The 27,927-nt window shown below is 48.8% G+C and overlaps 2 protein-coding genes across 9 annotated transcripts in view; one reads left to right on the forward strand and one right to left on the reverse strand.

Annotated features, from left to right (window-relative positions):
• FMNL3 (formin like 3) overlaps positions 1–15,929 on the forward strand; it is a 104,777-nt gene extending 88,848 nt beyond the window's left edge. For 3 of the 8 annotated variants that reach the window (XM_080994453.1, XM_080994452.1, XM_080994458.1), the window contains 3 exons: positions 2,923–3,012; positions 3,944–4,067; positions 9,078–15,929. In XM_080994453.1, the coding sequence (XP_080850579.1) occupies positions 2,923–3,012; positions 3,944–4,067; positions 9,078–9,214 (351 nt within the window). In that variant the 3' untranslated portion in view covers positions 9,215–15,929. Of the gene's footprint in view, positions 1–2,922; positions 3,013–3,943; positions 4,068–5,591; positions 5,707–8,554; positions 8,606–9,077 lie in introns of all 8 variants that reach the window. The other 5 variants (XR_013982674.1, XM_080994456.1, XM_080994457.1 and 2 more) reach the window with 5 other exon arrangements.
• Positions 15,930–17,433: 1,504 nt separating this feature from the next.
• PRPF40B (pre-mRNA processing factor 40 homolog B) overlaps positions 17,434–27,927 on the reverse strand; it is a 30,781-nt gene continuing 20,287 nt past the window's right edge. Inside the window, 8 exon segments of the mRNA XM_080994473.1 lie at positions 17,434–18,205; positions 18,362–18,490; positions 21,159–21,220; positions 22,708–22,810; positions 23,632–23,712; positions 23,941–24,036; positions 25,635–25,772; positions 26,964–27,080. Of these exon segments, the coding sequence (XP_080850599.1) occupies positions 18,113–18,205; positions 18,362–18,490; positions 21,159–21,220; positions 22,708–22,810; positions 23,632–23,712; positions 23,941–24,036; positions 25,635–25,772; positions 26,964–27,080 (819 nt within the window). The 3' untranslated portion in view covers positions 17,434–18,112.

A 27,927-nucleotide genomic window follows, 5' to 3' on the forward strand; every position in this document is an offset into this window, starting at 1 on the left:
CTTTTGAGGTTTTTAAGGGAACCTTGGAGCAAGTTTTGTTGAGGGGACGGGGTCCTTTATATATAGGACGTTGTGTCTCTGTCTCAGGTGGGGCATGGTCCATTGAATCCCTTTCCAGCTTTGTGGTTCCCACTCAAGGCAACCCACCAGGCAGCGGGTTGTGCAGATTTCCTGTGGCCGGACTAAACGCTCTTGTCTACTGCCCCACCATGTGGCCAGGAACGGTAGTCATTTTAGAGGGAAGGCCCATATACCTCTGGTTGAGCACCTGCTTTGCAAGCCAGTCCCAGGCACCTCCTGTTTAAAAGTATCAGGTAGCAGGTGGATGGAAAGAAATCTCTGCCTGAGAGCCTGGTCTGGAGCGCTGCTGCCAGCCAGTGTAGACAATAGATAGGATGAAGGGCAGGTAATAAGAATATCTTATCTATCTAAGGTCCCAGGGTGGGCTATAGCATTAAAACACAATATTAAAAACAGTTTAAAGCAACTTACAACCATACAGATAAATATAAGTAGATATTAACTTCATAGCACACGTGAAATGGCATGAGTTATTTTCTGCAGCTTAGCCTGCAGAAAATTTGCAAGGCAGTAATTGCAAGGCAGTAACTGCTGTGGACAGGCTGCTTGGACGCGTGAAAGCAACCACCTGTCTCCTTGATCCTTGCCCATCCTAGCTAATAAAAGCAAGCCGGGAAGGGCTGGGCGATGGGCTCTGCGGGGTGGTGAATGCTTCCCTCTGTGAGGGAACATTCCCAGATCCGCTGAAAGAGGCGGTCATTAAACCGCTTCTTAAAAAACCATCTTTAGACCCGGCCAGTATGGCCAACTATCACCCAGTCTCAAATCTTCCATTCTTGGGCAAGGTGATTGAGCGCGTGGTTGCTGAACAACTCCAGGCACGCCTGGAGGATGCGGACCATTTGGATCCCTTCCAATCGGGATTCAGGCCTCACCATGGGACTGAAACTGCCTTGGTTGCGCTGGTGGATGATCTCCGGCGAGCTAGGGACAAAGGTGAGAGTTGTATCCTGGTTCTGCTGGATCTCTCAGCGGCCTTTGATACAATCGACCATAACATCCTTCTGGACCGTCTAGAGGGGTTGGGAGCTGGGGGCACTGTTATACAGTGATTTCGCTCCTTCCTCCTGGGCCGTGTTCAGAAAGTGGTGGTGGGGGATGAGTGTTCAGACCCCTGGGCCCTCACTTGTGGGGCACCTCAGGGTTCCGTCCTCTCCCCCATACTTTTTAACATCTATATGAAGCCGCTGGGAGAGATCATCAGGGGATTTGGACTGGGTGTCCATCAATATGCAGATGATACCCAGCTCTACCTCTCTTTCAAATCAGAACCAGTGAAGGCGGTGAAGGTCCTGTGTGAGTGCCTGGAGGCGGTTGGAGGATGGATGGCGGCTAATGGATTGAAGTTGAATCCTGACAAGACAGAAGTATTGTTTTTGGGGGACAGGGGGCGGGCTGGTGTGGAGGACTCCCTGGTCCTGAATAGGGTAACTGTGCCCCTGAAGGACCAGGTGCGCAGCCTGGGAGTCATTTTGGACTCACAGCTGTCCATGGAGGCGCAGGTCAATTCTCTATCTAGGGCAGCTGTCTACCAACTCCACCTGGTACGCAGGCTGAGACCCTACCTGCCCGCAGACTGTCTCGCCAGAGTGGTGCATGCTCTAGTTATCTCCCGCTTGGACTACTGCAATGCGCTCTACGTGGGGCTACCTTTGCAGGTGACCCGGAAACTACAATTAATCCAGAATGCAGCTAGACTGGTGACTGGGGGCGGCCGCCGAGACCACATAACACCGGTCTTGAAAGACCTACATTGGCTCCCAGTACGTTTCCGAGCACAATTCAAAGTGTTGGTGCTGACCTTTAAAGCCCTAAACGGCCTCGGCCCAGTATATCTGAAGGAGCGTCTCCACCCCCATCGTTCTGCCCGGCCACTGAGGTCCAGCGCCGAGGGCCTTCTGGCGGTTCCCTCATTGCGAGAAGCAAAGCTACAGGGAACCAGGCAGAGGGCCTTCTCGGTAGTGGCGCCCGCCCTGTGGAACGCCCTCCCATCAGATGTCAAAGCGATAAATAACTACCTGACATTTAGAAGGCATCTTAAGGCAGCCCTGTTCAGGGAAGCTTTTAATCTGTGATATTTTACTGTATTTTTTGTTTCTCTGGAAGCCGCCCAGAGTGGCTGGGGAAACCCAGCCAGATGGGCGGGGTACAAATAATAAATTATTATTATTATTATTGTTGTGTCTTATATGGGATGTGGGTGGCGCTGTGGTCTAAACCACTGAGCCTTGGGCTTGCCAATCAAAAGGTTGGTGGTTCAAATCCCCGTGATGGGGTGAGCTCCCATTGCTCTGTCCCAGCTCCTGCCAACCTAGCAGTTCGAAAGCATGCCAAAAAGTGCAAGTACATTAATTGGTACCGCTCCAGCGGGAAGGCAAACGGCGTTTCCATGTGCTGCTCTGGTGTCGGTGTTCCGTTGCGCCAGAAGCAGCTTAGTCATGCTGGCCACATGACCCGGCAATACTGTCTGCAGAGCAGACAAACGCCAGCTCCCTCGGCCTGTAAAGCGAGATGAGCGCCGCAACCCCTGAGTCGTTCGCGACTGGACTTAACTACCAGGGGTCCCTTTACCTTTAATTGTGTCTTGCCAAATGGAAGATACATTGGACTAGATGGGCCCATTTATTTATTTGTGGAATTGATATTGACTCGAATGGTGGCATCCAGCTCAGCACAGATCCAAGTGATTGTGCCTGCAAAATGCCGGGCAAATCTCATCCAGCAGGCTGTTGGCCAACGGCCTGACTCAGTGGAACTCCATCTCCTTATATCCCCAGCTAGGTGCTGCCTGGCTACTGGTTGGACTGTCTTCTAACTTTTCTCCCTGCTTCCGTCTTCCAGGATGCAGAGCAAGACAACGAGATGCGTAAGAAGCAGGAACAGGCCCAAAGAGAGCAGGCGCTGGCCCAAGAAGCCAAGAGGCTGGAGAAGGTAGGGGGTGATGGTGCAGGGAGCCAGGAGACCAGAAGGGATGCGTTCTGGAAAGGGAGGGAGGGAGGGCGGGCCAAAGGAAGCCCCTCCTGCCGTTGCTGCATGGCGGGGATGGACATATTGTTATTAGCTTCTTGTCAACTTGCGTGTGATGCCTTTCAGTCCTTCATATCTCCTGCTGCTCCAAAGGCAGATTTTTAGAAGAGCAGCTCTTATTGTTGCAGTCCCACCCCCTCCCAGGTTATGTCCCAAGAGAGAATGGAAATGGCACCTTGCACAGTGTTCTGGGGACGGGTTGTAGCTTAGCGGTAGAGCATCTGCTTTGCATGCAGAAAGGCCCAGTTTCAATCCTCAGCGTCTTCAGGTAGGGCCAGAATCCGCCCCCCAGAAAGTTGCTGTTGCCAGTCAGTGTAAGTAATACTCAGTCAGATGGAACAACAGCCTGACTCGGCGAAAGGCGGCTTCCCAAGTTCTGATTCGGTGCTTAGTCGATAAATATGAATAGCACCAGCCAGTGCAGTTGACACGGCATTACCGAGAAGGACTCTCCTTCTGGGCTTTGACAGGGAAGCCAGCTCCTCATTAAATTGGTGCAAGGAACATTTTCTTTTTTCAGCTGGCCTGCTCTCCTGTGTGCCAGTCTGCTCACCGCACAGAGCCTTGGCCTGCTGGGTCCAGTGGCAGACAAAAGCCTTTCCTAGTGAAATGCCTCACAAGACAGTCCACGCATGGCCCTTGCTGTGTTTCTGGGCCCCTTTTAATCCCTGAAAGAGAGAGAGGCACGCGCGCGCACACACACACACACACACATTTTCAAAGTGGCTGCACCTGTCAGTCAGGTAGGAGTGTCAGTCAGGTTCGTGGACAGCGGGACACGGTGTGGCGGCTGAGCTGGGGCTGTTTTTCCTTCTAATTCCTGACCTGCCCGCAGTTGCCTTTACAGCGCAACAAGTGGCAGCAGCAAGAGTTGATTGCTGAGCTGAGGCGGCGCCAGGCCAAGGACCACCGGCCTGTTTATGAAGGCAAAGATGGGACCATTGAGGATATTATCACCGGTAAGCAACCCATCCTGAGGCAGGGGAACATCCACTTCCTTTGCTGTGCTCATTCCCCCCCCCCCCCCAGTGACTGTTGTGGCTTTGTGTGGGCGAAGAAAAGAAGGTGTTTTAGGCACTGCTTGTGCCCTCAGAGTGAAGGGCCTCACCCTACACTGTATCTCTGGCCCTCTATAATGCTCCCTCTCGCCCCTCCTCCTTTTTATTTACCTATACCGTGATGTATTTGTGAACGGAAGTCTCCTGAAGGAGCAATGTTTTATTTCTTTCCCAAATGCTCTTCCTTTTCCAGCCCATCTCCTCCAACAATAAAGCAAAATGGGACCTATACAGTGGGTTCTTAAGGGCCTGTCCAGCCTAATATCTGCAAAGCACACACACACACACACACACACACACACACACACACACGACAGCACCGTCTTATTTTTGCCCCCATAAGGACTAGAAATTATTTTCTTTTTTAAAAAAATCAACACACGAGAAAGTATGTGTGTTCAGGTGTGGAAACCGTTTTCTGCACTCAGTACCTCATTCTGTGCCTATTTGGCATGTCTGTGGCCCTGCTCCGCAAGACAAAATATATCACGGCTCATAAATCAGGCCCCAGTTGTGGACAGCCTTCCTCAGGCTTAGGTGAGGAGTGACCTTTGCCTGCTTCCGTGCTGATGTTCCCCTGTTGTGGTATTTGCTTGGCTCTGTGAGGGTCTTCCCTGCCACCTGTGGTATAACACTTTTGTACCACCATGCCACTAATGACATGAGGTGCTCAGTGATGAGCAGCAGAGATGGCTGACGTTTACAGCCTCAGGTGACGCTCTGTTCTCCTGGGCAGAAGCATATCGTGCTGCACTCGGCCCCCAAACCAGCCGGGCCTAGCATATACCTCATAGGAAGCACTGTGTTGAAAATGGGCATGGCTGGGTCATTGCGTGAGGTGGGGAAACTCCTCAGGGCGTCTTTTGCCCACCCGGTGCCCTCCAGTTGCTTTGGATCAGACCAAATCAGCCAAAGGGCACCAGGTTGGTTAAGGCTAGAGTAGGGTGACCAGCTGAAAAGGAGGCCAAGGCTCTTGTACCCTGAGCAGCTGTGCAGGTGAGGGAATTTTTGGCAGGGACAGCTTTCCCCACATACCAAAGCCGGAATTCCCTTGCCTGTGCACCCATTTAAAGCTACAGGAGCCATGCCCTCCTTGCCATATGGTCACTCTGTGGCTTTGCAGGCTGGACTGCCTGTAGGCCATCTCCAATGTAGCCTCCCAAGAGGCGTTAATAATAACTCTGGCGTTACCGTTCTTGTAAAACAAACCATTTCGCCTTCCGGAGGCTTCTGTATGACAGAATTCTGGCCCTGGGCTTCTTTCCCTGAGATAGTCCCCTCCTCGATGCACTAGCCGTATATGCCCCGCGCCTAAGACGTCCCGAGTATAGCTGCATCCACGTTCTGTGAAATAAGCCGCCCACCGTGTTTCTCGCTGTCTGACGTATCTTGTATGTCTTTGTCCGTTCCCCTCCCACCCCGCAGTGTTGAAGAGCGTTCCCTTCACTGCCCGCACAGCGAAGCGGGGGTCTCGCTTTTTCTGCGAGCCATCCCACCATGACGAGCCTAACTGTTAGCTCTGCCCTCTCCCTCGTCAAAGGTACCCGTGGATCGTCTCTTTCTCTTCTGCATGCAGCTGCTCCCTCCACAGAGCCTAGGCTTCCCTCCTGCATGCCTTGCTGTCTCCTCCCATGATCTCGGGGCTTCCCAACCTCTTCTCAGAAGCCCCACTTGGCAGAGAATCGCCATCACTGTACAGCAGCCTGGCTTCCAACCTGGTGCCTTCCATGTTTGTTTTTGACAACAACTCCCATCAGCTCCAGCCGACATGGGGCTGATGGGAATTGTAGTCCGAAGCCAGGTCACGGAAATTTTGTTATGGAGGCTTATAGAGAGTTGCTTTGTCGACTCAGCGGTGCTGCTCAGGAATCATGGCGGTAGTTGATGGCTGTGTGAGCTGCTCTTTCCAGGCTGCCTCCAAGGTGACCTGGAGATGATGAGGCTCCGGTACATTTCAATTAGTTGTGTAAAGAGAGAGAGAGAAAATTTCCCTCACTTCCACACGACAAGCTGCACCTGCCAGAATTCTCCTTTGGACAGAATTGCACACTGCCTTCTATCCTTATACATTTCCAGGGTTCTCTCTGCTAACATGAAGGATAGAAACTTACTGGTTGATTTAAAAGACCAGAAATTAATTAAAAAGCCCCTTCACTGCATCTTCCTTTTCACTGTTGAGAATCCCTGCATGGACCCAGAGGCCTCATCCTGTATCTACTATTCTGTTGTCTATACCTTGCATGGCTGGCATGATGAGGTTGTTACAGACCCCCTGTCTTGATTCGCATGCATCAATCTCCAGTCTGTTTATCAGATCATCTCATCACACTAATGCAGTAGAGTAGCTTTACTAAATCCTCTCTTGATTGAAGAGTGGGGGTGGGGTGGTGGGGGTTGCTGCCTGAATTCTTGTTGGGGGTGAAAACAGCACCATCTAACTGTGCAGTCAACAAAGTGTGGTCGATTACAACCTAGGGCCAGTTTACACAAGCAGCAAACTCTCATGATATGTCTTCCTTTAGGGACTGTACCACTTAAGCGTGCCTTAATGTAGAGGTCTATATTTTGCAAGGGCGCGTTCAAATATGCCTCCTGCACCCACCCAATACATCTGAAAGAGACTGTTTAAAAAACCATGGAGTGAGATCAAGACTGCAAGCCTATGTATGTTTACTGAAAAACAAGTCCCGTTGAGTTCCATGGGGGTTTCTCCTGGAAAAGTAGCTGTATAGTTACAGCCAAAATGTATATTTTGGAGGAAGGGGAGCTGCAGATAGAATAATTAACAGTTTCATTTGTTCAAAAGATGATCTGCATGATAATTTATCCTCCCACTCTACCCGAAACAGGCTAAATTTTGGCCAAGCTTGTTTTTTTAATCAAAGAGCCAAAATTCATGCGGATTCTCATCTCTGGACTTCTTTCTGTTTCCATATAAGAGCTGAATATGCAAACTGTGCGCAATACAGAGGCATGCCCAAATCTTGCTGAATTAAATGGGAATTAAGTGCACACTGAAGTCTCCCGGAAGATCAGCTAGCTAGTGACAAAGAAAGGTCTTCAGCCTTTCTTTGCCTCAGAAAGCCACTTGCCAGGCATAGTGGACAAAACCAGTGGCTGGGAAGGAACCATAAGTGGGAAGAGAGCAGCAGTCGCGCTCAGGTCCTGCTTTGTGGGCCTCCCAAGAAGCATCTTGTTGGCCACTGTGAGAACAGGATAAGGGACAAGATGGGCCATGGGCCTGATCCAGCAAGCCTCGTCATGTGTTCTTACTGGGCTGCTGGGCCTATAGTATAAGGCAGCTTCCTATATTTTTGTGTTCCTATAGATGCTTGCATGTATTGAGCACCATTAGTAGTGATAGTAGTAGTCGTCACTGCCGCCACCATTTTACTCATAAAATGACTGGAAGTAGCATACAGACAGATGTAGTCAATGCCAACTGTCAAACTCCAGCTTCAAATCTCACGCCAGCCATGAGTTTGTTAGGCAGCCTTAAGGACACTATTTCTCACCTTCAGCCCCTATCTGCAATATGGGGGTAGATAATGCTGACCTACCTTACAGTTATTGTAAGGATGGCTGACATAATGGCCACAGACCAATACAAAATTAAGTACAGTTAAGGCCAATGGGCTTCATCACATTTAAGTCTGCGGCTGGATTGACCGTGAAGGACTTTTGGTGCTCTGATAAATGCCAGGTCTGATTATTTAGGCATGCCTTCGCTTTCTCTGGATTGCACTCAGTGTGTCTGGACGGGTTTAAGCGCAAGACTTTCAAGGCAGGGACGAGAAACCTGTGGCTGCCACCCTGGTGTCATTGGACTCCCAGTTCCCACCAGCCTCAGCCAGCCTGACCAATGGTCAGGGATGATGGATCTGTAGCCCTGCCACATATAGATGGCCACAGTTTCCTCACCCCTGACTTAAGAACATGTCTACGCACTGACTGCCTACAGTGCCAGCTTCGTACAGTAGCAAACAGTGGGGAGCACAGGCAGTGTCCTTGGGGTGCCCCCATGGAGAAGGCAGCACTGATCTGATCCCCCAGTGGTTTCCCAAGAGCACAGTGAAGTCCCAGCGCATGTGGACTGTGAGGGAATCAGTTGCACTGTTTCGACTGCAACTCAAGCAATCCCCTTCATTAGCAGTGTGCAGATAGAGCTGGGAGCCACAGAGGCTGGGCACCAGAGAGTTTGGTTTAAAGATTTAGCAGCTCCATCCCCAACCCCACCATGCCATCCCTGGCAATTGGATGAGCTGGTGCTTTTCCAGACCTCGTGGCTCCTTGGCAAGGGCAGAATCCAGCCCCCAGGGGAGAAGAGCTTTCCCTCCCACCCACCCCTTCCCAATTTGGCCTAATTTTTGTTTTTATCCCCTCCATAGCAGCAAGAACCATCTGCCTCTAGTCCCCTCTCAATTCATCCGCGGCAGAGGGTAAGAAACAACAGCTCTCTGGATGCCCAGAGCCCTTTATCCTCTGCTTTGCTGCTTCTGCCTAAGTAGGAGACACCAAAACGAAAAGTTTGCCCTTGGGACAGAGAACTGGCCATCACAGTTGCCCATCATCCTCAGCTGCCTTCAGTCTTGCTCCATAGCACCCACTGGCGGGGAGAGGGGGTAGCCCCTTTATTTTTCTAGCCTGCCACGGAACCCATTGTTTGACGCTCTGGCAAAGAAGCGTCTCGTATGCTCTTGCCTGAAAAGGGGGAATGTGGAGAGGGGTGGCCTGGGTGGGTGGTTATATGCCCCCAAGGGGCAAGAACTCTCGCTGCCTGCCTTTCACCCCACTCCAAATGGTACATGAACTGCCTCACAGTCTTTAATGCCCCCGACAGCAACCGCTTATGCATTGTTTCTCCAGCAATTCTGTACTCCTGTCCTGACTGGCTGTTCCTTTCTCCCACAGAGTTCTGCATACCCTGCCTTTCCAATGGGCTATTGCTGCATTCCCAACAGCCCAGGCCTAGTTCTCCTTTTGCCAAAGAAAGAAAAAACTTCCATCCTTTCAAACATTTTAAGCTGAAGAACCAAAGGGACATTTAGGAAGTGCCTTACTGCGACAGTATTATTGTTATTCTCTTATTATTTAAGGTGTATTTTTTAATCTGTACATATATGACCTTTCCCGTCAGCCCTTGCTCCTCCTGTCCCCTCGCTGAGCCAGCTCTGAAGGACAAGGCTGTTTCGGTTGTTTAGAAGTGCCTTTGGCCAGCAGGTGTCTGACTTCCCCCTTCTTTGAGCATCCGGACCAAAATTGCACTTTGACTGGATTGAGACAGAGGACATCATCATGGCTGGAGTCACAATGCAATGCGGGAGTATGGGGTGTTTTCTTTTGGGGGGGGAGTATTTCCATTAGTAGACCTTTGTGTATGGCGCTAGTTTTGTGGACCAGCAACGTTTTTCTGGAGCAGCCTTCAGCAATACTGTGGTCTTCTTGGAGCAGCAGTCTATTGAGCTGGCATTGAAGAGCTTAAAAGCTAGGCGTTGATGGCCTTTCGAAAAACCACTGGAATCCTTCTTCAAAAGGGGAAACCTTCAGACCAAAAGTCTCATGTCTCAACTGCACGAAGTGACCCTGGTGTTCGCACAGCAGAGAAACGACGGTGATGAGCCAACCATTGATTATCAAAAGAAAGATCTTAGGTAGGTTACAGGCAACTTTTGATGCTGCCCAGTTTTTAATTTTTTTAGTTTTCTTATTCTCATTATTTTCCAGAGGACCAAATTATGCTTCCAGTTCATGTATGGTGTTTTAGATACAGCTCTCTTCTCATTTACTGGACCAAATGCCTTAATTCTCACCAGGTCAAATCTCGCTCGCCTTCTATGTCCTCTTGAACCCCTCAGAACAAGCACCAATGGTTATGTATGAATGTTGCATCTTTCAGAACCAGCTAGGGACGGGTGGATCCGTCTTATTTCCCAAATGTGTCAATTTTGCATGTGTTCGTTCATAAGTCTGTTCCTGCATTAATGTGCAGTATTTTTTTATGTACCAAAATCTGTTCTTAAATACGTATTTTATCTCAGTGTATGCATTTCTAAATGCATGTCATCCTAAAATATGCCTTTTTGACGCATTTTGGTACATTGTTTGACCTGAGAATTTTTATTGCAAAATCCAGAGGACAATTCTGTTCTGAATTGTGTATTTGTCCAGGGTGGCTGCATGGCAACTTTGTTGATTCACTTTAAAAGGGGGACAGAATGAAACTCTCCTCCATCCCTAAGGCCAGGTATACTTTTGTATACCTGCAGTAAAAACACTAAATTGTAGCCTGGGAATCATCCTCAAGAAGTTAAATGCTGCAGGTAACGATAGCAAGTGAGATATTAGCATGCAGGAGGGAGCCATTTTGTAGCCATTAATTCATTACTGTCAAAATGGCGCCCCTCTCTACTTCCCACTAAGTAACATGGAACAGAACCCATCAGCGAACATTTCATTGAAATAAATGGAATGAGCTCATTAATATCAGTGAGACTTTCAGCAAATAACTTTCCAGTCGATGTTACCTCATGAGGGTGCCAGGAATCAGCCGCCTCTGGTACCTGACTCATCATACTAAATGGTAGACCACTTTTGGCCCTTGCACTATGATGGCCAATTGCTGCCTTCCTCTCTGAACCTCGGCCTCAGTTTCCAGGCCATGATGTTTCTTAAGACAATCGGAAAAAGAGGAGCCACTTTATCTCCTCTTAACCTGCTTTAATGCTTCCCCCCTGACCAAAGATGTTAGTCCAGAAGTTATTAGAGCTGCAGATAGCATTAGGATAAAGCCATTTGACAATGAAAGCAGAATTGCTTCTTCAATTGTTTATAATTCAGGGAATCAACTTTACTCCCTTGGGGGTTTAGCCACTTTCTGGAACCAGGAAGCAATTAGCTTTATGTGAAAGAGGTTTATATAGATCTTAATACACCAAAGAGATCTTTAGATAGGGCTGGCTCCAACAGAGCTTACGAATATGAAATTGTCCTTTTTCCTGTATTTGAATATTCATCCACATTTCTTTCCAAGGCCGACCCAGGTGAGTCCTGTTGATCTTTTGACCCCAGGCTCCAAAGCATGGCCAACTACTCACAAGAGCATTTGCACAGCAGAATGCTCCTATGTGACTTTAGTCCCATAACTCTGTGGAGAGATAACTGGGATTTCAGAACACGTGCCAAGGCCCTGTGGCATCCTAGTTATCTAGACAATGGAAGGAATCAACCACTTGATCAGGAAGGATGCAGCAAATCCTTCTGCTTGGGCACACCTGCGAAAAGCAGTGATGCTTGGCATTCTAGAGTGTTAGTCATGGCAGAAGCATCTCCCTGCATTAACCGTCTGTATATAAACCGTGCCAAAGACTCTCAGGGTGACTCTTGCAGGGAACCCAGTGCTTATGGCTGAGCTATTGTGTCCCGGGAAAAATTGGCTCTTTGGTTTAGGCCTAGCACCCCTGCTAGGTTTGCGCCTGTGTATTTGAATCCTGCCCAAAGGCAGCCCGAGGCCTGTATTATAGATGAGACCCCTAGGAGCCTAAAGCCTGCACCTCATAAGGTTCAAGGTTCAGGCCTCTCCCACTCTGCCTGAGACCTTAGAAAGCCATTGCCAGTCTGAACGAACAGGGCTAGATGGACTGATGCAGCTTTATATGTTCATCCTGTGCATGGTTACTCAGATGTAAAGCCCATTGAAGTCAATAGTCCTTATTCCTAGGTAAGGAAGCCTTAGAGCAAGGCCCCATCACTTTGCTGGGGTGCAGCAGAGCAGAATGGGTTGTAAATTTTGGAGCTCTGTGGAACAGAAAATTATTCCGCCGAAAGAACTGCCAAAACTGACTCATTTCTTTTTCTTTTTGGTCATTGTATGCTGGATATATTTTGCCTTTTGTTTCTGTCCTGTGAATATGAAGGTCTGACGTTAAACTTCATGTAAACTATTTTTCGAATGTTTTTTATAATATTCAAAGCAGTCTCCAAACCACTTGTGGGTGAGGTGAAGAAATCAGGGACCACGTTTGGGAACCCAGATATTCCAAAGAAGCCAACCCCCACCCCCACTGCAAAATCCAGCAGCCATTTCCACCTCAGCATACTTTGCATATCAACTACCATCTTCACTTCCGTCAAAAATACAGCTGCCTCTAACTTCCCAATTAGCACAGGTTCCCTGCAAGGAACCTTGCATCTTCCTCAACAGCTAGGTTCACTGAGAGGAAGGCCACTAGGCTGGGAAGTATATCCACTGAAATCAGTCACATCATTCAATTCAGAGGAGGGGCAAGTGTTGACTGAGCCACTAAAGGCACAGGTAAATCTGCTGTAGGTCAGCCCAATGTCCAACATTCTGTTTCCAATGGTGACCAGCCAGATGCTCCCTGGAAATCCTCTGTGGGTGCATTTCACCTAAGCAAGAGTGGAGACTCCTTAAAGGTAAAGGGACCCCTGACCATTAGGTCCAGTCGTGGCCGACTCTGGGGTTGCGGCGCTCATCTCGCTTTATTGGCCGAGGGAGCTGGCGTACAGCTTCCAGGTCATGTGGCCAGCATGACTAAGCTGCTTCTGGCGAACCAGAGCAGCGCACGGAAACGCCGTTTACCTTCCCGCCGGAGCGGTACCTATTTATCTACTTGCACTGGCGTGCTTTCGAACTGCTAGGTTGGCAGGAGCAGGGACCGAGCAACAGGAGCTCACCCCGTTGCGGGGATTGGAACCACCGACCTTCTGATTGGCAAGTCCTAGGCTCTGTGGTTTAACCCACAGCGCCACCCGTGTCCCTCCACCCCTCCCAGTAAGGAGACTCCTTACTGGCCTTTAAATAGGTTTGCAATCAGCTACTTGGTTGGTTATTCCAAGTGACCAGATGGGGAAGCTGGGGGCAGTGTGGGGAGGTAGCTGAGGCCAGGAAATACCAACAGAGATATTAGTGACTCAATGCACTAGCCGTTCTCGTAGACTAGTAACTTTTGCAGACTTTATTTGCAAGGCTGCCTTTAACCACTCTGTAATATGCATACGTGTGGAAACGAGAACAGTAAAACAACCCACAATTTCAATGCCTACTTAATAGGTTAAGTGGAAATTTGAATTCATGTTGGTGGTTATGAGGATGGAACTGTGGCATCAGTGTTATTTTTCGGAAAGCTCATATATCAGGAGGGTGGTCAAAGGAATCTGGTAAGGAAATAAGGCTTGTGCTCTTGGTCTGATGGCCCAGTTGCAGATAAAGACCTGGCAGCCCTACCTGCAACTGGAAGGCAGTGGAAGAGAAACAGCTTTGTGGGTGGGATGGGCAGATACAGGGCAGAATGTATTTAGAAGCAGTAAGTGAAACGTGGGAAACAAGGAGCTTGGGAAACACTAATAGAGGCGCTGGGGATGTATGTTATGTACGTATGTGTGCAAGAGAGAAATTCTGACTGGTTCAATTTGATTTATATCCTGGTGGTGTATTAGGAAGGATTGGGATGCAAGTGATGCACTCAGTCACTTGGAGACACCCCCCCCAAAAAATTTGCTTTTGTAGGATAAAGCATGAGTGTTCCTGCCCACACTAAGCGCATGCCCCCAGAATCCCTTACAGTTTTTCACATGTAGTGTGTATTTGGGGCTGCACTTTTAATCCCACTCTTGATGACACAACTTCCTTCAACAACTGTGTTGCATGCAGTTGTGCCTAGAGAAAACCCGACACATGAGCTCCTACTCCTTTCTACATTTGGGACACCTACACAATCAGAGGCTCTTCCAGGCAAATCTATTTATTGGACGTTGATCTTGGTTTCTAAAAGTTCATGAGGTGATAGATATATGATGCCCACTGCTTATTGAGCATTCATTCTGATTTGTGTGGTTTTATGACATTGCATTAAGCAGTTGTTAACCCTCACCTTCCCTTGTTTCCCCATCACTTTCCTTGCCACAAAAAGTCAATTTTTAACAATGGAAGTGCCTTCGTTGTGCATGAGTGCAAAATCCACTTTAATTGCATGGTCTAAATTTGCTGGCATATGATTGAATTCCACCTGCAAAACTGTGACCGTCTGGAAGAGGCCCAGGTGTTTGATTACAGAAGAGCTCTTAAACCTTGATGCTAGATCAGAGTGATCCATTCACATAGCCCATTGCCACAACAATATGAAGCAGTATGAACCCTAGCCTAAGTAATTACTTGGCTCTGGGTTCCTCTACTCTTAGGTGACCACTTTAAATCATGAGCCCAACTTGCTTACAGGAGGAGAGAGTTGGATCTTGTTCACACACGCAATCTGTTGATTGCTGCAACAGGAATTGCATGTTTGAGGCTGCAAGGCTATATTCGCTTGCCTGAGAGTAAGTTCCATTGAATTCACTGGGGCCTACTTCTAAGTAGTCATGAACAAGATTATACTGTGCAAATGAGTTGTCACCAGATAAGCCGGAACATGTAATCCCAAATGGAGTAGCTAGTTTGCTCATTCAGCTGCCACACATCTCCTTGAGGAAGCAACATATATTGGCTGTGATAGTACATAGCAATTCCTTGCAGCAGTATTAAAATGCTGCTCCTTCCTCCAAGGAGCTCTGGGTGGCAAACAAATTTCTCACCACACTCCCAATTTCATCCTCGCAACATCCTTGTGAAGTGGGCTAGGGTGTGAGAGAGTGACTGGCCAAAGTGGAGACTTCAACAGAGGTCTCCCCAGACCTCCTCCCAATTCTCTAAGCCACTACACCAGATTGGTCTCAGTACCCCTTTGAGTTCTAGAAGATGAGGAGAAACAGCAGAGCAAACACTGGGCTCTAGTTAGGAGCTTCCTGGAAGCACCTGGCTGGCTTATTTTGGAAACAGAATGTTGGCCTTGCTTTGACTCAGTGATGGGCACAGATATGTGAATCAGATCCCTTAATACCACCACCACCACCACCACCACCAAGCTCACATATTTGTGCAATGATTCTTTTGCAGCAGATTTGAGGAAATCCGACTCTTGTGAATGTATATGGTTTTTTCTGGTACAAGGTTGTCGCATTTAGGTTTCCTGCACTGTATCCCAAAGCTTACAGGGCACACTGCCAACTCACACGACACATTTGCCTTTTCTAGCAAAGAAACAGAGCTCTCTCTGTCAGCAGCCGTCAACCTTTGGGGGCTCATGGGCACATTTGCAAACTGGAGAAAGTACCGCAGGCCTCTCTCGTACACACATACATGCCCCAATGCTTCTTTCAAGCTGAACTTGGGGGAGGGGACCACATGGGCAAAAAGGAGGGCCTTTGTGGGCACATTTGCACCCACGGGCACCATGCTGGAAGCCCCTGCTCTAAGTCTTAAAAAATAAAATAAAGGTGGGTGTGAAACTGCTTACGAGTACGCACAGGGAACACTATTTTAACACTAATTGGAAGTGGGGAAGCTGGGCTACAGACACAGTTGCTTCTGGAGCAAACACTATTTCCCCACCCACCCAATAAGCAAAAGGGACCAACCACCCCTTCAAAGGCCTTTGCCACAGCTAACAGGGCAAGCGAGGCTCAATCCAAGCAGGCAGGAATCTTCCTGGTGCTGCTTCTGGACAGTTTACAGCGTATCCACTCCATCGTAGTCCTTTTGTGTAGCTAGATGTAACTTTTTGTACATGTGAAATATTATTGACTGTATTGTAAGCCAGTGCCTCCTCCTCCTCTCCCGCCCCCCCCCCCCCCTTTGAACTGTACAGAATTTCTACTAATGGGAGAAGGCGGAGAAAATAAAACAAACAAACAAAAAGGCTATCCACCTGAGCTTTGTCTCTGAGGATCTGATTTATTCCCACCACCACGTTTGCTTTAAGACTTGTGCCGTTTCCTCACTCCTCTTGGCCACACTTTGCTTTTAGCTCCTGGGACAATGGGTGCCCATTTGACAAGAGATGGGGTGCAGAGCTTTTTCCTAGCCCAAGGCTCACATTCCTGTTCAGGACTCTCAGTGGTGTGCGTTGCCAGAGGCCAAAAGCTGGGCAAAACAACAGGTGCATATTTTCTCTTCGTATTGAACGCTGCGTTCTAGAAGAGCCAGAGGTTTCTAAACATGCACACGGCCCAAATTAACCCCAGGCTTTGCTGAATTTAAAAACTCGTGGGTTTCTCTTTACTTCTGCTCTCTACCTACCCCAGGAACTTGTGTGCTTTGTTTTTAAGGTTTAGGACAGATCTGGGTGACCCAGCTTCTTCATCTTAAAATCCTAACGGTGTAGCCTGATAGCTGTAGCACCTGAGAAAGAGACTTATGCATCCTGAGATCTCCCAGATTAGAACCGAGTCTACAAGCTGACTTTAGGACTACAAGTTACAACAGCCTATTTTATGTACTCCCCCCACCCCACCTAGTGCTCTGTGTAAGATCTTGCCCAATGGAAGAGTTATGGAGAACTTGAAAGCTTGCCATACCTTTGTGACATTTCAGGTGTTCCCACTAAAGGTGCTACCCAGCTGCCAGATTTTGGAATTGCATTTCACATTTGCAAAAGAATAAGGAATTGGCAGGATGGGAGTGTGGGGGGACGCACAATAAATGCACACGATAAAACAAACACTAGTGTACTGAATTAGATATATTAAAAGTGTGACATCCATCAATAAAAAAAATCAGTTGTGCAAATAAACTGATCAGCATTGCACAAATTGCTTATTCTTACTGAGGAATGTCTGTGTGCATATTTATTGTTGCATACACACAATATACTTGTGCTTTGTTTATTACCGTATTTTTTGCTCTATAAGACTCACTTTTTCCCTCCTAAAAAGTAAGGGGAAATGTGTGTGCGTCTTATGGAGCAAATGCAGGCTGTGCAGCTATCACAGAAGCCAGAACAGCAAGAAGGATTGCTGCTTTCACTGTGCAGCGATCCCTCTTGCTGTTCTGGCTTCTGAGATTCAGAATTTTTTTTTTCTTGTTTTCCTCCTCCAAAAACTAGGTGCGTCTTATGGTCTGGTGCGTCTTATAGAGCGAAAAATACGGTATATGCACTTCCATGATTCTGCACAGCTTTCCTTTTGTGACTTCACTCTCCTCCCTCCTTTGCACATCTGTCCACAATGTGCAAGCCAGTGTAAAGCACACCTATGTTGCCCTCCTCTGAAAATCCCCTTCCCCACTATGCTGGTGAGCAGACGCAGCCACAGATTTGTGGTATGCAACAAAACACACCCACCCCAATATTTTCCCAAAATGTCCAAGAAAGATAACCCAAGCTTCAGATTTCTCAAATTTAAACCAATCTTCTACAGGAGGCCCACCAGAGAAGGATAATTCTAGTCCAAGTTTATTATAAATATTGTTTGAAAAATCCCACTGAATCCTCAACACACAAGGGGTACTGCAACCAGAAAGAAGGATCCAGTCACTGAGACAAACCTTCAAAAAAAAAGAACAAAAAACAACCAGGAACATACATCCTGTCCCCATTCCTGGACCACATTCCCCAGGCAGGGCTGATGCTGTGATAAACAAACTGGACCCTGCCATTCTGGTTCTAGGCCAAGGAGGCTCCAAGCAGGTGCAGCCCTGGTGAAACGTCGAGAAGAGATGCCATTTGCTCCTGTGCTACGTTGCCAACTGATGCACGGAGGAGCCCCTAACCCTATTCCCTCTAATCTTCTTCAGGCTGGATCCCAGAGCTGGTTCTGAATTTTAGGTCCAGACAGTACAGCCAAATCCTTCCTCCCTGTCCTGGTGGCTCCATGCAGACAGGGGGAATCGATGGAGGCCGTCCCTGCCAGTGGGCAGGGCCCGCTCCCGACTCGGAAGCAAGCAGGGGGGGTGGAGGGGGGGCACTGCAGCCCAATTGTGCAGGTTCCGGGCCAGAGCAGTGCACACGCTTGGCTTGGGCGCTGTCGCAGCCAAAGGAAGGCACAGCCTACGCAGGAACAAGGACCAATTGGGTCTGGCGTGTGTGGAAGGGGAGCCTCAAAAGAGGCCGCGGTGGTTACTGGTCACCCAGTTGCTGCAGCAGAGTCCGGCGCCGACGTTCCAGCTCCCCTTCACTGAGCTCTTCGCTCTCTGAGGTGTCCCAGCCGCTCTGCCAGGGAAAGGAGCGCGAGTGAGAAACCCCAGCACCTTTGCCCGCCTGCCACCTCACCTTGCCGCCTCCTCCTCCTCCTCCCCACTTCCAAATCCTCCTTGCCTCTTCCCACCCACCATCCCTGGTGCCGTTTGATTTCCTCCCAGGGCTCACCCGCTCCCTCCTGGTGCCCCGGGGAGGGGAGTGGCCTCTTCCCTCAGGTCGCGGAGGGGCCTTCTCTCGCTCCCACTCGTCGGGTCGGCTCGGGTCCTTCTTGTGCTCAGCTTCGCTTTCAGGGCTGTTCTGTAAAAGAAGCAGCTTGCAAACTCGAGGGCAAAAGGGGCCTGGGCTGGGGCAGCCGACGGGGGGCTGCTAGCGGCCCAGCCAGCTCAGCGGTGACCAGCCCGATATAGGGAGGAAGGTGGCAAAAGCGGAGTGGGCTAAGGCAATGCAGAAAAAGACTACAGACAAGGTTGTGAGGAGTCTGTGCTGAGACAATCAACGAGCCTTAACTGAGAAAAAGAACCCCAGGGGAAACTAGCTGGCAAGTTGTGTTCTGGACACAAGTGACCCTGCTTCTTTCTGGATCCCTTAGCAATGCAGTTGCTGCTGCTCTGATCAGAATCCAGCAGTACGGCTAACCTGAGGCCCTCCTGGAGTTCTTGGGACTCCAATTCACATCAGCGGGATCCAGTATGGAACAAGAGTCAGGGGTGATGGGAGCTGGGAGTCCCGTGGCATCCGGAGGGCTACACAGGTTTGCCCACCCCTGCTTTATAAAATCTGTATCTTCGATTACAAAGTTTCCAAGGTGGCTGACAATTTTGATATGCAAAATATAAAGAATTAAAAAGAACAACACGGTCAAACGGAAAGAGCAGCAGAAGCAATAAGAACCAGTGGTGGTAAAAACCTGGGCAAATAAAAGCACTTTAATTTTGGGCCTGAAGCTAATCCAAGTTGAGTGTCGGCCGAGCCGCCTCTGAAAGAGAACAATACAGAGCAGAAGGGGCCACTGCAGAAAAGGCACTGTTGCTGTCGTCACCACTTGGCCTCTAAATGTGGGGAAAGGATACAGATATTGAAACCTTTATTCAGAAACTCCTCTGGTCTGAGATTTCATAAGGCATTGCCCTTGTGCCTTCAAGTACATCTTTGCAATCATAAGGTCTACAATCTTTATTTGAAAAAGAAAGCTGAGATGCTCAGGATGCTGCCTTTTGTACCAGGTACTGGGTAATGTGCTTGCATTCATAGCACAAACACACAAACACTTCTGACCACAGAATCATAAGGGCATGGAAAGTTTTCTGATTCTAATCTCTTTTCCCCGTGCTCCGAGGCAAAACACTCCATCACACTTTACCGCCTGTGGATTAAAGCACATAATGTCATTTACAGTGTGCCAAAAGCAGGCAACAGACATGAGAAAGTGTTAATAAATGAATAGTTGGCTAATGGTACCTAAATAGCTCTGACTAATGGACACGTGCTATAACCACAAAAAAAGAAAACATAGGTGCAGATCAGCCGTCCTGATCCTCCAAACCTGAAACAAATCCAACACACTGGATTTTATAGCAGTCTCTGAAGCACTCAAGGCACTTTCAAGCACAGAACTTTTACATCAGCTCAGCTCACCTGAAATAAAAGTGCTTCTAGTGGAATCACAGTTCACACACTCAGCTGGCAGCCTTTCTGCGTGCAGGAATCAGATGCAGAGAAATCAAATGATGTGCAGGTATGTCTGTGTACGTCTGTGTGTGTGAAGCCTGCAAGACTGCAGCATCAAATGACGGCTCACATATGGATCTCGATGGGCACATTCGCTCCCTCACACCTCACCATTCGACTCTGCAGTCACACAGGTCTCATTCTCACACACACATATGTGGCAATGCATCACTTGACTTTGTTCCTACACAATCCTTGCACACTGGGTGATTTGACAACAGAACATGTGAACTGCTGACAACTAGTGTGGCCTTAGTCATGTTCTCCCTATAGGACTGGACATGCGATGACTCCTTTGCAATCCCACAAACAGAACTTGCGCGTCACCCTCCATGCGCTTCAATGGATGCAGTCCACACTCAGCCTCCATCCCCTGCAAATGCTGCCACTCATTGTGTTGTACATTAAAAGGGAGATGATATCCATAAATACAACATAATTGTGCACTGTGTACAGAACTATGCATCCTGAGAAATTTAGCTTTCTTTTTTTTAAAGAATCCCTTAAAAACTGCAAATATATACTAAAAATCTCAAAAATGCAAGAAGTTGGGGTGGGGAGAAACCACGCAGGATTTCTTGAGGCAAAAGGGGCTTTCATAGCACATTGACATTCACTATTACAGACACAGAAACATGAGTAAACAGCAGCAGAGTAAAAGATGCAGCTAAGAGGAAAATCTGCTTAATTCACACTACAGAATCACAGATCTAAAAGGAACTTGGGAGACCATTTAGTCCAGCCCTCTGCTCTTGTAGGGCTCTTGCAGCTGCAGCAGCCTCCCTGGCAGGTGGGTCATCCAACCTCTCATTAAATACCTCCAGCCAACAAGAGCTCTGCGCCTCCTGAGGCCAGTCTCACTGCCAGTCTCACTATAGGAGAAGGCTCCTATAGGGTTGATTCCTTCCTTCCTTCCTTCCTTCCTTCCTTCCATCCATCCATCTATCTATCTATCTATCTATCTATCATCTATCTATCTATCTATCACATGGGGCTCCCACCCAGCTGGCTTCCCACCCAGGCAATGATCTGCTTTGTGTGCCTCCACCCCTGGGACAAAGCCATGCAGGTCACAGAACTCCATTTCCCGATCGGTCAGCGTGGAACACCCCTGGCCTTGCATTCCTATACAGATCCCTCCCCCTCAACGGTCCCCAGAGACCTGGCTTTGGACGTATTGCTCCAGCCCCTTGCCTCACCCGCACCTGTTTCACCTGTGTCCTGCCGTGGGACTCACCGATTTGTGCCTCTTTTTCTTGCTTTTCTTCTTCTGCCTCTTGGAGCGCCTGGTGCTGTGCTCTGTGGGTGGGTGGGGGGGGGGAGAGACACAGCATGTGGGTGCTGCCATCCCTCAGTGGGAGCAGGCAAAAGAGCCGGTTTAGACTGACCCGCCGGCAGGCAAACCTCCGTGGATCCCTGCCCATTCCAGACAGAGGAACAGACGCACCGCTGGCTGGATTCAGCAGGTAGGCGGAAGGGTGGCCAGGGTGTCACGTGATTCATGTGGGTGCCAAAGCCCCCTCACCCATGCTGGATTACCAAATAGGCAGAGTAGGCACTGGCCTATGGGCCCCACGCTTTTTAGGGGCCCCGCCCCTTGGTTTATTAAAATTGTTGGTTGGTAAAATCACAAATGTATTAGGAGATAATTTGCAAGGGAGCCCCCGAGATTTTGACTGCCTAGGGGCCTCCATGGGCTTTAATCCAGCACTGCCCCTCACACACAGTGATCGGGTTTCTGTATACCAAAGGTGGGGAACCTCACACATGGCCCTCCAGACCTCACCTTTTGACCCTCGAGACATTCCTCAGGCCACACCCCTCCCTGGCCCTTACCCCCCCCCCCGGCCTCCACTTCTTCCGCCTGGCTGGACTGCATCCTCATACTGTAATAATGGCTCTTGCTGGCCTCAGTGGAGAGATGCCCATGTAGAAACCTCTGCCTTTTGCGTGGCTGGCCAGCACCCTGCTATGCTGAGAGAAGGGTGACACCCCATTGCCTCACCCCCACCCAGGAAGGTGGCCCACTAGGGAATACAGTGGTACCTCGGGTTACATACGCTTCAGGTTACATCCGCTTCAGGTTACAGACTCCGCTAACCCAAAAATAATGCTTCAGGTTAAGAATTTTGCTTCAGGATGAGAACAGAAATCGTGCTCCGGCGGCATGGCGGCAGCAGGAGGCCCCATTAGCTAAAGTGGTGCTTCAGGTTAATAACAGTTGAAGGTTAAGAACGGACCTCCGGAACGAATTAAGTACCGTTTTTTCGCCCTAAAGGACGCACTTTTTCCCCTCCAAAAATGAAGAGGAAATGTGTGTGCGTCCTATGGGGTGAATGCAGGCTTTCGCTGAAGCCTGGAGAGCGAGAGGCGTCGGTGCGCACCGACCCCTCTCGCTCTCCAGGCTTCAGGAAGCTATCCGCAAGCCTTGGGAGCCCGCCGGGAGTTCCCGCTGGGTTCGCAAGGCTTGCGGGCAGCAGCCTGCAGCCCGAAGCACGGGGCACTCTCCGGAGGCTAAAAACAAAGCCAGGACAGCTAGCGGGATCCATCCCGCTCGCTGTCATCGCTTCTTTGCTCTTTGGGGCTCGGGGGGGGGGGGAATAAATTTTCCCCCCTTTATTCCCCCCCCAAAAAATAAGTGCGCCCTATGGGCTGGTGTGCCCTATAGGGCAAAAAATACGGTACTTAACCCAAGGTACCACTGTATGGCCCTCAGGCAGAGGAAACTTCCCTCAGAATGGCAGTTTGAATCAACTACTCGGCTCTGCAAAATGCCCCGCTCTTACCTGAATCAGGTGACGACGACGGTCCTGAACCAGCCGATTCCGAATGGTTTCGTTTCTTGCGCTTGGCTGTGCGGTGGGGGTGGTCTGAGCCTGACTCCGAGCCCTGAGGGGAGAAATTTGCACTCGTCAGTCACCCTCTCCCAGAGGGAGGGCAGACTAGCACTTGGGAAGCCCAGCATGCCATTAATAAACCACAGGAGATCACAAGGGCTAATCGTCACCAAGCATGTCAGGGAGGAAGGTCTTAGGCTAGCTCACTCCCTTTCTGCGCCTATTTCTACCTGGCCTGGGAGACCCTGACGGACCCCACCTACTGCTGCTGAAGAGGCCAGAGACCATCTTACTTGCGAGCTCTGCACAACCTGCTACTCAGGATGCCTCAAGACTATCTGGGGGCTTTGTGGTGGTCAGGATTTGACCTTGGAGATGCTTAATTTTTACTGTAACTGATTTAATGTTTTTCTGTCTTGTTAGACCTTTTTTATGAATTATGTAGGGATTGCTTAATTTTACTGTATATGTACTGAGATGCTTTCATTCATGAAAACGACTTAAATTTGGGGTTTTTTTGTAATTATGTAAATCTTATGTCATTATGTAAATCACTGCCAAGTGAGGAGGCAGAATCCTAGGGTGATAGTGTGTGTCCTAGGCTAGTCCGCTCCTTCTTTGCTGATATTTCTTTTTTTAAAAATCACAGGCAATTGTGTACATGGGGGTGCAGTCTACTCTTCCACCTCATTCCCCTGCAGGTGTAGGCCACTGAGCTTCTCCCAACACTTCTTGCTGCAAAAACACCAACCCAGAGTTTCAATAGGATGGGGGAAGAATGCTCTCTGCCACTTGGCTTTGATGAACATGTCTCACCATCCTGACTTCAGTCACCCCCCTCCATCTCTTCCCACCACAGCCCCCTGGTCTCACCGAAGCAGACCGCTTGCGATGGTGTTTCTTGGGCTTTTTGGTGTGTTTCTTGGCCTTGGCGTGGAAATGCTGGCACTCGGTCTGTGGGGAGAGGGAGACAAAGAGAGCGGGGTGCATGTGTGTGAATCCAAATTGCAGAAAAAATCCTGAGCTGGCCCTTCTTCTGGTACAGCCCCCCTGGCTTGCTGCCTTCTCCATCCCCACTACTTCAGCCTCTCATCATCAGGCAATCCCACCCCACAGATCCCCTTAGCGGAAGTTCCCGCTGAGGCTCAACCACTCTGACCCTCCCAATCAGCCCCTGCTCACCTCTAGTAGTTGCAGGAACTCACGAAAAAGGCGGATCCGCTCTGACTCCAGCGTGATCTGCTCAAATGCTATGTTGTTGACAAACCGCTCTCGGACCTGGAAAGGAAAGCCAAAAAGGGGGGGGGGGGTGAACATGTTGGAGGAACTGGACATGGAGGAAAGAGTTAATTTCCTTCATGAGCACACATCACCCCAAGTATGAGATAAGCCAGCTGCTATGGTAATGGACTTGTACCATAAGTGATTAAGGCATGTTAGCTCAGTACTCAGTCAGTGAGTCTGTCCATGAGTCGGAGTCTGTTTTACATCTTTAGGCTGCAGCAATAGAGATAATTTGTGCTTGTATATCTGTATCTGCAAAGCCTACAAGCTGTATGTATATATCAATGTTTGGAACTGTATTACTGAAGCCTTATCCTCTACAGCAGTAAACTATTTTGGACCTTAAGCCTCTGTGTGGTGACTGGAACTGGAGGCAACTTCTGCTGCGTGGGAACCTCAACCTCAGATTCTGTCTTCAGTCACTAAAGTGTTTGCATCAACTGCATTAAGACAAAAAAAGTTTTCTAGGGAAGATCAACTTTAGGCTTTGGAAGCAGTCATTCCCAAAGTGCATGCTGCAAAAAATGAAAATAAGTAAAGGTTCCCATGACGCAGAGAGCAGCCCACCCACGCTGTGTCTTGGCACAAGTCACTGGTCTGCTTTTGTTGCCTTCCAGTCGTCCTCAACTGGGGGTAAATAACACTGCTATACACTAGGTTTGATAGAATCATGTGATCACTCTTGATGCAGAAGAATTACCTGCCCTCCAAAGGAGGCAGCCCAATGCACCTCTGCATGTGTCAGTACACTAGGCATTTAAAAGCTGTCTTGTGCAGAATCAGACCATTGGTCCCCTTTTGCCCAGTACTGCCTATACTGGTGACAGCAGCCACGAAATTAAAAGACGCTTGCTCCTTGGGAGAAAGGCGATGGCAAACCTAGACAGCATCTTAAAAAGCAGAGACATCACCTTGCCAACAAAGGTCCGTATAGTTAAAGCCATGGTTTTCCTAGGAGTGATGTATGGAAGTGAGAGCTGGACCATAAAGAAGGCTGATCGCCGAAGAATTGATGCTTTTGAATTCTGGTGCTGGAGGAGACTCTGGAGAGTCCCATGGACTGCAAGAAGATCAAACGTATCCATTCTTAAGGAAATCAGCCCTGAGTGCTCACTGGAAGGATAGATCCTGAAGCTGAGGCTCCAATACTTTGGCCACCTCATGAGAAGAGAAGACTCCCTGGAAAAGACGCTAATGTTGGGAAAGATGGAGGGCACAAGGAGAAGGGGACGACAGAGGACGAGATGGTTGGACAGTGTTCTCGAAGCTACAAACATGAGTCTGACCAAACTGCGGGAGGCAGTAGAAGACAGGAGTGCCTGGCATGCTCTGGTCCATAGGGTCACAAAGAGTCGGACACGACTAAACGACTAAACAACAACAAGCCAATACTTACTGGTGGTGGTTCTCCAGGATTTAAGACAGGAGCCTCTCCCAGTTCCCCAGGAATTAACCTGGGACCTCCTATATGCAAACATGTGCCTTATCTCTGAACTTCAGCCCTGCTCGTTCTCCTCTCTAGTAGCCAATTCATGCAACTCTAGATAAAGGCAGCTGAAGCTGGTCCTGCAACCGAGCGCAGAAAACCTCACCTCATCCCAGGCAATGTTGGGTTCCAGTGGAGGAGCTGCCTGGCGCAACATGTTCTTGAATGCCGCCTCCTTGCGCCGCATCTTGCGAGTTTCTTCCTTCTCCCGTTCACGCTCCCGTGCCTCGGCCTTTTCCAGCAGCTGAGGGCAGGGAAGCAGAGAGCATCACTATATGGCATTCCTCTTAACCTCCGCTGGTCACAGAACCCGAATGGCCCTTAGGGATCTCCCCATTCCTTGCACTGAATGAGCAAAATTATCCTCCTTGCCAGATCAGCCATAGGAACATACAAAGCTGCCTTAAGCTGAATCTGGCTATTGGTCCATCTAGCTCAGTATTGTCTACACAGACTGGCAGCAGCTCTCCAGGGTTTCAGACTAAAGCTCCCATCAATTCCCAGCATTCTGGGGCTGATGGAAATTGGGACAACATCGAGATTACCACTGTTCCGCACTCCCCACCCCTAGCCTAGCATCTTCATCCAGTGAATCCCAAGTCCTAGTATTATGAAAGAGGGTTGAGGGTATCCTGCTCCCTATAATGTGCTCCTACAGTCTCCACTGCTCCTAAGGAACATTTATTTGGAGCCAACAAGGGGCCAGTCACTGTACTGAAGGGGCATGTTGGCCCCTGCCTTTCAGATGCACTTAGCTATTGGAAATTGTGCCGTACTTCTTGTGCAAGCAACTGGGACTCCTCCAGGTAACCTATTTATAGAGCACTTATCCTGATATGCTTGAACAAAGCTTATGCGGAGATTAGACTACCGAGGATTATTACTGTGGCTTTCAGCCAAGATGTTATGCTACGAGGTGCATTCATCCTGATTTGCTTGTGGGATATTTACATGTCTTCTCATTGATCATTTGTGCATCCCACTTTTTTCAACGCATTTCCCCATCACTTTCCAAACAGTAATCAGTCCAATTACCGTATTTTTCGCTCTATAAGACGCACCACACCACAAGACACACCTAGTTTTTGGAGGAGGAAAACAAGAAAAAAAATATTTTGAATCTCAGACGCCAGAACAGCAAGAGGGATTGCTGCGCAGTGAAAGCAGCAACCCCTCTTGCTGTTCTGGCTTCTGGGATAGCTGTGCAGCCTGCATTCGCTCCATAAGATGCACACACATTTCCCTTTACTTTTTAGGAGGGGAAAAGTGAGTCTTATAGAGCAAAAAATACGGTATTTTTCTTCCTTTTGAAAGTGGAACTGACATGTGAGGGCGGCAGATCCCTTTAACTCACTTTAATCACACAAACCACATTCACTGGAATCCCTCCCGCTGACAGTCTGGAGGCACACTGACAGACCCCTGCCCTACTCACACTGTTGAAAGTCAGCTTAATGTTGCCGGCATCCAGCGTGGCAGCACGCTTGTCAAAACTGATGACATGGGCGAAGTCCTCAAAGGTTGTGTTTATTTCTACGCTGAAGCTCCGGTCCTACCAAGGAGAGATTGGGGGGGTGCACAGAGGAGAACAACAGAATTAGGAATTCCCCTATTTCCCTCCAAAAACCACAAAGTATCAAGATAGCCTGTTCCAAACCACTCTCTCCAACATCTGCTACATGTCAATTTCACTCATTACTTTTTTTTAAAACACAAAAAGTGAATTGACACAAGGTAGACTGTACAGTCATGCCGTGGTTTGTTCCAATTTTCAAACGTTCTTTGGAACCCAAATGTACGACGCAACTTCCACGGCTTCCGATTGGCTGCAGGAGCTTCCCGCAGCCAATCAGAAGCCGTGCCCTGGTTTCCAAACGTTTTGGAAGTCAAACGGACTTCCGGAACGGATTCCGTTCGACTTCCAAGGTATCACCGTACTTGTTTCTCTTCACAGTGAAATTGACACAGTTATGAAAACATGGCTGATTTACCGCTTGTGAAGGAATAGCATTTCAAATAATAATAATAATAATAATAATAATAATAATTTATTATTTATACCCCGCCCATCTGGCTGGGTTTCCCCAGCCACTCTGGGCGGCTTCCAAAAGAATATTAAAATACAATGATACATCAAACATTAAAAGCTTCCCTAAACAGGGCTGCCTTCAGATGTCTTCTAAAAGTCTGGTAGTTGTTGTTCTCTTTGACATCTGGTGGGAGGGCGTTCCACAGGGAGGGCGCCACTACCGAGAAGGCCCTCTGCCTGGTTCCCTGTAACTTGGCTTCTCGTAGTGAGGGAACTGCCAGAAGGCCCTCGGTGCTGGACCTCAGTGTCCGGGTAGAACGATGGAGGTGGAGACGCTCCTTCAGGTATACTGGACCGAGGCCGTTTAGGG

This window comes from Podarcis pityusensis (assembly GCF_964106645.2).
Source record: "Podarcis pityusensis genome assembly, chromosome: 2".
NCBI classification, from domain to species: Eukaryota; Metazoa; Chordata; class Lepidosauria; order Squamata; family Lacertidae; genus Podarcis; species Podarcis pityusensis.